The sequence below is a fragment of the Strigops habroptila genome, chromosome 4, assembly GCF_004027225.2.
Source record: "Strigops habroptila isolate Jane chromosome 4, bStrHab1.2.pri, whole genome shotgun sequence".
NCBI lineage: Eukaryota > Metazoa > Chordata > Aves > Psittaciformes > Psittacidae > Strigops > Strigops habroptila.
Genome location: NC_046358.1, coordinates 36,227,319 through 36,236,934, shown reverse-complemented (window position 1 = coordinate 36,236,934; position 9,616 = coordinate 36,227,319). Strand labels below are relative to the sequence as shown.

Genomic DNA, 9,616 nt, shown 5'->3' with positions numbered 1-9,616 from the left:
TGACGTACATTAATGTTACAGGCTGTGAAAGAATAAGAGGGCGTAATATGAACTTGACAGGGTTGCTTTAGGACAAGGTAATATTGGGTAAAGACAAAGTATCTTGGCTGGCAGGAGTCAACTCTGCTGCTGCCCAAGCCAGATCCAGGTATCGACAGCAGCATCTGTGAAGTTACTTGGAAGTTACAGTTTGACCTCCTTGGTGTAGGCTGGAAAACAATTGCTGCTGAAAATGATTGAGTACATGTATTTCTTCATATGGGAAGTAACAGGTTTCTTCACAATATTGAGTAACCACAACAAACAGCAAGAATATTGGGAGAGACCTGCCTGCAGGAAATAACTTTGAGTAAACCAATTACAAGAGAACTCCCTTTGAGTGAATCGATGAGAAGGATAAATCAAAGGATGTTTGCAACAGGAATTCCCAATTTTGGAACAACAGACTTCCGAAAGCTTAGTGGGTGAGCAAACTTGCCCAAAGAGTTCAGAGATAAAAATGTTAAGTATGTGTACAATGTGGAGGAGATGGGGGCTAAAGTACAAATGCTATCTGGAAGTCATATTCACTGCAAGACAAATCTTAGAGGAGCACCACCTCAGACAGAAAAAGCTCAATAATCGCCTCGAGGTGAAAAGAAAGGATACTGAAGAAAAATTCTATTATTTTTTTCTTAAAGATCAGCATCTCATAACTTGAGTTCACACTCAAAGTTTTTCTTACAGGTTTACGGTGTATCACCTCTGTGGATTCCCTGGAATTTAGCAACAAATCAACAAAAGCTCCAGCTTTTCCAGGGGAGAGGACAAAGCTTTTACTCTACCTAACAATTTTTTTTGTTTTCCTGATTTTTCTCCTGACTGAAAAGTTTGTGGTCTTTTCCTCAATACCTGCCTTTCTCCACTGGGCAGGGCTGCTTGATTCTCCAGCCATGAACTAGAGATTGAACATGACAAAAATTGCTCAGGTTTTCTGTATCTGGTAATGAGGGCAAGCGGTGGGACACCACAGTGCTGGTGCACTGCTGACCAGAACAGTAGCCGTTAGGCTTCGCTGCCCAGCTACTAGAATTCACACGCACAAACTGTCGTGTCTTTTCTCAACAATGGGAGTTCAGCACTTTGCATAAATCTTTGCTGACTGGCTACAGAACACATTTGTATGTTTAACTTACACTTTAGTGTGGGAAGAGAGAAACGCAAGAAAAAACCAAACCTTTCCTGCTCCTCAGTGCAGTTGCTTCTGTAATGAATGTGGTAGTTTCATAGAATCATAGAATGGTTTGGGCTGGAAGAGACCTTAAAGCTCATCCAGTTCCAACCCCCTGCCATCTGCCACTAGACCAGGTTGCTCCAAGCCTCTGTGTCCAACCTGGCCTTAAACACTGCCAGGGATGGGGCAGCCACAGCTTCTCTGGGCAACCTGTGCCAGCGCCTCACCACCCTCACTGGGAAAAACTTCCTCAGATCTCATCTAAATCTCCCCTCTGCAAGTTTAAAGCCATTACTCCTGGTTATACATCCACTGCTCCATTCTCATTTTTGCCTCAGCTTTATCACCAGCATATTCACTGAAAACAAATCAGCATCGTTCACGTTGTTCCTAGGGGATGGGCTCACCCAGCATCGCCCCATCCCCACCCAGGGGCTCCACACCGACATCCGCAGTTGCAGAGCCCCTTTGTGTTTGTGCGCCTTTCCGCAGGCCCAGCGCGGCTGCATTTATGGCCGCACTCACTTCACCCTTCGGTCACCACAATGAACCAGCTCTGCTTCGGGTCACGGCCACCACGGGCGGCCCCGCTGAGGGCCAGCGCCGCTGCCCGCGGGCAGAGGCACACCCGCTGACGGGAGCGGCTAGCAGGCGCGGAAATATGGCCGCCCGGGCAACCGAGGACAGCGGCGGCGCTGCCCGGCACCACCGCGGCCTGCGGGATGCCACCGGGCCCGGGTCACCCGTACACACAGCCTTGCTTGCAGGCCCGCGGCAGGACCAGGCGGCACCCGCCAGGTCGTCGCCCCCCCTACACAAGATGGAGCCCCCCCGCCGGGGTGCGCTCCCTCCGTTGTCTGCCTGTTCTCGTCCGAGCGCACCGGGCCGGGCGGGGAGCGGCGCTCTGGACTTCCCCCCCTGCCCCTCTCTATGCACCCCGCCGCACGGGTCGCGTCCTCCCTCCCGCAGTGACAGCAGCTGTCCGCTAGGCGGCGCGCTGCAGGCGCCGAACCCCCGGGCAGGGGCGCTGCTCGACACTCTGGCCCCCCGCTCGTGCTCTACTGCCCGGGAGGGCGGTGCGCCTTGCCGCGCAGGCGCTGTGGGCCGCACGCGCCGCCGCCGCCGCGGCCTGTGGAAGCGCCGGGCTCCGCTCCTGCCGCCGCGGCCCCGCCATGTACCCGGCCTGGGGCTTGTACGGGGCGGCGGGGCACTACCCGCCGCCGCCCACCTCCATCCCGCCCCCGCCGCTGCCCATCCCTCCTCCCAGCGTGCCGCCTCCCACCGTCCCGCCGATGCCGCTGCCCAGCTACCCGCCGCCGGGCCCCGCGCCTGCCGCCGCCGCCCCGCCGCCGCCGCCCGCCGGTACCTCGGGGTTCCTGAGCCTGCAGGAGCAGCACCTGGCGCAGCTGCAGCAGCTCCAGCAGATGCACCAGAAGCAGCTGCAGTCCGTGCTGCTGGGGCCGCCGCCGCCGCCGGGGCCGCCCCCTCCGGGACTGCCGCCGCCGCCGCTGCCCGGCTCCTTCAACGACTGGCAGCAGCCGCCGCCACCCGTGCCGCCGCCGGTCCGCAGCTACCAGAAGCAGTTCGCCCACCGCGACCCGCCGCCGCCGACTCGCAAGCCGCCCGCCGCCGGCCGGGAGCGCGATGGCCAGGAAGCGCCGGGCGGGCACGGCGACTGGGGCGAGCCGGTGCCCTCCTCGCCGGTGCCCATGGACATGGAGCTGTCCTCGCCGCCGCAGTCCCCGCAGCCCGCCGCCCAGGCCTACCTGCCCCCCGCCCAGACCTACTTGCCGCCGCCCCAGGCGGAGCCGTATCTGCCCCCCGCCCAGCCACCCCCGGCCCAGTCCCCCCCGCTCCAGCCCTACCTGTCCCGGGCGCAGGCCTCCCAGCCGCCCCCCTCCTTCTCCGAGCCGCCTCCTTCCTACCTGGAGCCCCCGCCGGCCTCCGCCTCCCAGCCTTACCTGCCGCCTCCTGCCCAGGGCTACATGGCGCACCCCCAGCCCTACCTGCTCCCCTCCCAGGCCTCCCCATCTCAGACAGCACAGCCCGGCCCGGTCCCCTCCATCCCTCCCCCGGCTAAGCCATCGCCGGCCCATTTCCCCCCACCCCAGACGTCCCTGCCTCTGCCTGCTCCCAACCAGCCGGAGGCAGCGCCGGCCGCCGCCAAGGAGACCGGTGGCAACGAGCAGCCGGACCCCTCCACCATGACTCCCCAGGTAAGGCATCACCACCGCCGCGATCGCCCCTGCCGCCCCGGCTGGCAGCAGGGAGTCGCCAGGGCAGCGGTGCGATTAACAGCTGGCGGGTACAGGGTGCTGCAGAGATCTCCGAGTAAGGGCAGTCAATAAGCATGCCTTATATGTGTAATACTTAAAGGGCTTGGACGCAACCCTTGGAAGTCCGGGAATGGCACAGTTCAGGTGCTCCATAAATGCTTCTTTATCCAGTGGTGGTTGTTGGGATGTATCAAACCATAATTTTTCAAGAGCAAATGAGTCGTTTAGGGAAAAGTCTGACTCCTGGCTGAATTGAGTTTTCTTGATGGTTTGTTGGTCCCTGGATAATTGTTTTCCAAAGCACAGCTTGTAGGTGGCCTGCACCAAACCTCTGTTGACTTCATCTGGCCCGTTGCGAGATGCAACAGTCTGTTTGCTTATGGCACATTGTAGTATCAGTGTCTCTTGTCTTCAATGATTTCTTCATTTGATTTTCTCATGGGGTTGTCTTTCAGTTGTCTATCTGATCGGTGCAGAATTGTGGCTATTTTAATCTTGCCACGCATAGTTAAAGCTGCAGAAGTTTTTCTGTCATAGTACGTAGTTGCCCTTTACTTACACTTATACGTTGTGTGCTACACATGCTTGAGCTTCCAGTATAAAATTGTATGGGGCATTGGAGGGAGATGCTCTGAAATGCTTTTGAGGTGAAGAATATTCTTGTTGCTAATGCTGTGTGCTTTTTACGTGTACACTAGAGCCAGAATGCCTGCGAAACATTCCCATGCTTCACTTCCTAAATGTGAGCAGTTCCAGTGAATGTGATGTGACCATTCCTATGCATTAGGTTAGGGACAATCCTGTTGCTTAAGGTTAAGCATGCACAAAGAGAGGCCCTCAGCTATGTGTACAGGTCACTCAGATTCATTGAGTCTTACATGGTTTTAGGATCGGCTTATAGAGGTCCAGCTGCAAGAAGAAAGCTGAAGTGCATGCTTTAAATTGACTGTAAAGACATCTATTTTTGGCAAATTGATCTTGGGATTCTGATTTGACACTAAGCTTGCTAAAATCCAGTTGTGTCGTGTTGAAGTCACTGACGCTTTAAACTTGTTAATTATTGGGACACCTTTTGAATTGTATCTATTAAAGCTTCATGCCAATACCTGATAGATTTGGGAGTATATTATTTTGAAGTTTACACAGTGTAACTGATCACTGCCTACCAAAGTGGTGCTTGCAGTTCATTAGCTTAATTTTACAAAGGTTTTGGACAGTACTAGTTGATCTTTTATAGTGATAGGGATGGGACTCATTACATTTCTTAATGCCAAAACCTTAAAAAATCAGGCGTAGAAAGTGATGTTCATTCGGTAGTAAGGCTGCAGGCTGACTTCTTAAATTACTGAACTCAAGACTGAACAGTGAACTGTAACTCCTCCCGCCTTATGTAGCCTGAAATTTCATTCATGTCATTGAATTGTTCCTTAGCTACTCTCTCTCTTTCCAGAAGAGTCACAAGTAATGCAGTATTATGGTACACACATAAAGAAGCAAAATATTGCTGAAGTTTCCATGGTCTGGTTTATGAGTGTTTATACAAACCGCTTCTGTCTTGAGTAGTTTGTTTACTCTCATGCACAATTTAGCATTAATTCAAAAGGAATCTGGTACATTGCTGGTCATAAATTTGTTAGAACTGATACCATTTTGGCTATTTTAGGCTGTAAAGTGGGACAGGATTTGGAGCAACAAGTCCTTACTGGGAATAGGAAAAGAAAAGCATAGTGATGCTTTCTTGCTAATGATCTTACAAGCGGAGTAGAGAAATACTGTAATTTGTCATTTATAAGATCCTATTACGCCTTTGTTTAAACTGGTAATTGAAAACAATTATTTCTCTTCTCAGCGCACAGTAACAGTGGTTGCAGCCAAATAGATCCGTGTTTTTCTCTTAACAGAAAATATTATGCAATTTGCCTTGAGTTTGTGTTTTATTATTTTCCTTTCCTGTCTAAAAATAAGATACTGCTCTGTGCCTTGATAATATTACAACTGTAGTGTAGTAGTTTCATACATGGCTGTACAGTTGGATTAAACTGCCGGATTCTTGTGGTCTTATACAATCAGAAGCATCTTCTGTCAAGTCCTGTTAAAATACCTGTAGTATATCAATAATCCTCCATCCGATATTTGGGTACCATATGCTGCTATTTATTGACAGTAGTAAACAAGTATGTGTGAGTGGATCTGTATGCATAAATATGCACTTATCTACATCTGTTAAAGATACCTTAGCTTTATCATTTCACCTTTTAGCAACTGCTTCACTCTTTAAAATCCCCCTTTGTTTTTATATAGGATCCTAAAGATTTCTTTTGCTATCTTTACCAAAAAAGAACCAAGTTGTCTCCCAAAATAGGCATTATGTTATGGTGTAGGGTCACCTAAACTCGTTTTGCAGTAGTCTTGTGCCATCAGCTGGGCATTAACATTTTTGGTGTATGTCCTGTGGTCAGGAGCTTATGGTGCTGGTTTCAGTGTTCCCTGTACAATGCAACAGGTGTAGTCTTTTGGTCAGCCAAAGGTGGAAAAAAGGCATATGTTGATGCTGGTGTGTTCCTTGGGCTTAAGGATTGTAACTGAACTTGAAGAATGACAGTCATCGTCAGGAGACGAGCACTCACATAACTGAACTTTTGCCATCAGGAATTTTCTGCAGTAACACTTCTATTGTGCTCTGACTACGCTCAGAAATCTACCTTTCCACTTTCTCGTGCTTTTCAGATAGAACCTGCAAATAACCTGTGTCACTGACTTCTGCTGCAAAAAAAAAAAAAAAAGGGTGACAGGATATTACCATAGCTCTTCGTGTGAACTCCTGGTCATATTATGAGTTTTAGCCCTTTGTCCAATTGGTAGAATGAGGAGGAAACAACATAGATCGATGGAGACAGCAATTTTGTAGCAGTAGAACAGGGGCTCGCCAAGCACAGCATCCAGCACTGTCATGGTAAATCACCTTATAATGCCTTCTGAGAGGAATTATGGAATAAGCTTTTGTATAGATGGGGATGTATGCTCCTCCCTGGTGTTGGAAGTTACACTTACTACAGCATGTTGTTGAAGGTTTTTGAGGCAGTCCATGCTGGAGCGTGAGTGGGCATCTTCCACCCAAAGCTACTACATCTCTTCTGAGTCAGATTCTTGTTAAAGTTTCTTGGCAGAGTTATTGCAGGATCAACAGAAGTCCAAGAAGCATAGTCTCTCCTTTCATTGACCTCATCTCCAAGTTACAGTTTTACAGAAGTTTTGGGTTTTTTTAAATACAGCTCCATGTTTAATTCTGTCTGATAGATTGCTACTGATCTGAGCATGTGTTGCAAAATGGGTGGTTTAGAGTCATTCAATGAATGACCATCAAAGGTACTAGCAAGAGCATTTTTAATATGATTTATAAAGGCACAACTTAACAGAATTCGATGGCAACATTCACTCTATTACTTATTACATGGATGAAGCATACAAAGGAAAGACGAGGTAAAATCAAGCTGAAGATAATTGATAGAGGCTGAAGGCACAAAGGGTAAGGGAGGCCCTTCCATTGTGTCATGAGGTTTGGAATAGACCCCCTTGCTTTCAGAACTCCTGATGGAGCATACATGCGGCTCTGTCTAGTCTTAGTCTTAGGCTTGGTCAGTGGTTTGTGTCTAATGGAATGTATAAAGGAAACCCAAAGTAGAATCAAGCTAGAATGATTTCTGTAGAGATCAAAGCTGAAAAGGGTAAGGGAGACCCTCCCATTGAGTCATGAGGTTCAGAATAGACCCCCTTCCTTTATAAACTCCTGATGGAACTTAGGTGCGGCTGGATCTAGTCTTAGTCTCAGACTTGGTCAACAGTATACATCTAAAGGGTTACAAGTGTCATTTAGCAACAGTTTGTAGTTTTAAGGTGGATCTTATAAAGTGAGTCAATGGAATTTACTACAATCCATATAACTGTACACACATATATGCACATGCATATGTAAAGGCATATAAAGGTATACCTGTTAAAAATCCCCCTTGAGTCAGTGAAATGTTCACATCTAATGTTGTCAGCATTTCTTAGTGGGTGAACATCGAGTCTCAAGGAGTGGAGGCTTTCAGCCCAGGTTCCGTCTTTCGGCCTCTGATTATCGCAAACTTGAGAGTCTGCAACCTGTGAGGGACATCTCACTCAGCAGGATTGCTCACAGGGCCTCACTTAGGACCGCTATTTGTAGGGTCACAAGGTGATTGGCTTTAGTCATTAGTAAATTTCCATCCTGGCCACAATCTGAGTCGACAGTTACTAGAAACAAAAATCCAGTAGCAGTGGTACCATTCTGCTCAGACTGCCATCAGGGAAGGAGTGTTGTAAAGCTGTCAGATTATCCCTGATCTTCCTTCCCACCTTAGCCAGGGAGCAGGAGTCCCTGGTATGATCAGTGCCTCCCTTCTTAGCCATGCAGGAGTTTCTGATAGAGTCAAGAGACACTTCACCACCCAACTTGTTACCCAAAGGCCAAGGCCTGATGGGAATTCCTGAGATTGTGGAGCAGCCCAGAGGATGGGGTGGGAGGGGTGGGTGGGAGGATGCACCACCACAGTGGGACAGGCTTTTGAAGGAAACTTGCACTTCTTTTAAAACTGTTTTAAGGTAGGCAGAATGGTTCAGTTTTGAGAAATCTCATCAGACAGCACCTACCACTGTGGTGTTGTCACACTTCTGTTTTAAAATACCTGCATATTTTGGATTCTTTTCTATTCCTGAGGTGTCTTTTCTTGGATGGAAGGGAAGAACAGAGGATATGAAAGATCTAGAGCAGTCACAGGTTCTCAGAGGTGGTGGAGTTGACATGAGAGCACAAAAATGGGTATACTAGGGTCAGACCAAAAGTACAGTATTTTGTCATTCTGTCTTTGACAGTGACTAAAATCAGATGCTAAGAGAATAACTTAAAAATCAAGTGTATAGTGATACTTCCCTAAAATATAGGAGCTGCCTTAGCTGCAACTGGTGTCTTTGTTTTTAAAATCTGTAGTTTTTTCTTCTATGAGCTTGTGGAGGCATGTCTTGGATCCACACAATTTTAGCCCCTGCAGTGGTCTCTGGCAGGGACCCTGGTAGCACAAGGCCACATCAGGTGAAGAGCTGCTTTCCATGTGTTTGAAATCTGTCGTGCTAGTCCAATTTGATGGCTGATATTTCGTGTATTGGAAGAGATATAGAACTGTTGGTTCCTATTCAGTTCTCTAAGATACATCACAAGTGTTGAAATACTTACCTTTAGTCTACTGTTATTTGAGATACTTTAGTATTTTGTTCTTTCTGTTGTTGGCAGCTTACATTGCTTTGAAGCTACTGTCATCTACCCAGAGTACTCTAATTCTAGCCTGAAATACTTAAAACTGAAAGCTCAATCACTTCTTAAATGGATAATTTTTGGAGTGCAACCATATCTGTTTACCTCTTCAGCTGCTGAATGAATCAGAATTAATGGGAATTCAGATGATAAATAATCCTTTCTATGTGCTGGTTCTGGTTGTTCTTTCTCCTTTCCACGGCCTTTATTCAAATGTCTCCACCACAATTTCTTAGCTGTAATTGTCACTCTACTTGATATCTGTGTTTTCTCTTGGTTCTTTTCATCTTTTTTTGTACATTTCCTCCTTTTTACTGCTTCCGTACTCATACTTGTCCTACATTTTCCTTTCATTTTATCTGTTAGTTTTATAATAAGTACCTATTGTTATTAATAATATAATAACGCCCATATAGGCGTTATGATATTATTATTTATTATTATAGGAGTTATATATTAATAATATATAACTAATAATATATAATTCCTATTGTTAGTAGGAGTAAAAAGCACTAAAAAGTATGATACTTACCGCATGTCAGTAATTTGGCTTATTATTGCCCACCTTTCTGCTTGTTGTTATTGTTCTCTTTAGCTGTAAGCAGTTTGAGGTAGGAAATAAATTGTGCTGTGGATGCTATGCCTTACATAGTGGTTTCTGAATTCTGAGTCAGTCTTCTGACATCCATTGCAATACTGTTGATGATGAAGTGAAGTTTGCTTCAAAGCATATTCTAAAACTTTTCTAGGGTATAATTCTATTGACTGTCATGAATTAGTTTTTGTGGTTTTTCCCAT

General features: G+C 47.3%; 1 protein-coding gene across 7 annotated transcripts in view; it reads left to right on the top strand.

Moving 5' to 3' along the window:
- Window positions 1–2,325: 2,325 nt before the first annotated feature.
- Window positions 2,326–9,616, top strand: part of YLPM1 (YLP motif containing 1) — a 39,714-nt gene continuing 32,423 nt past the window's right edge. For all 7 annotated transcript variants that reach the window (XR_003991068.1, XM_030483816.1, XM_030483813.1 and 4 more), the window contains exon 1: window positions 2,326–3,429. Coding sequence is in view for 6 of the 7 variants with exons in the window: in XM_030483816.1 (XP_030339676.1) it covers window positions 2,386–3,429 (1,044 nt within the window). In the remaining variant the exon portion in view is untranslated. The remainder of the gene's footprint in view (window positions 3,430–9,616) is intronic.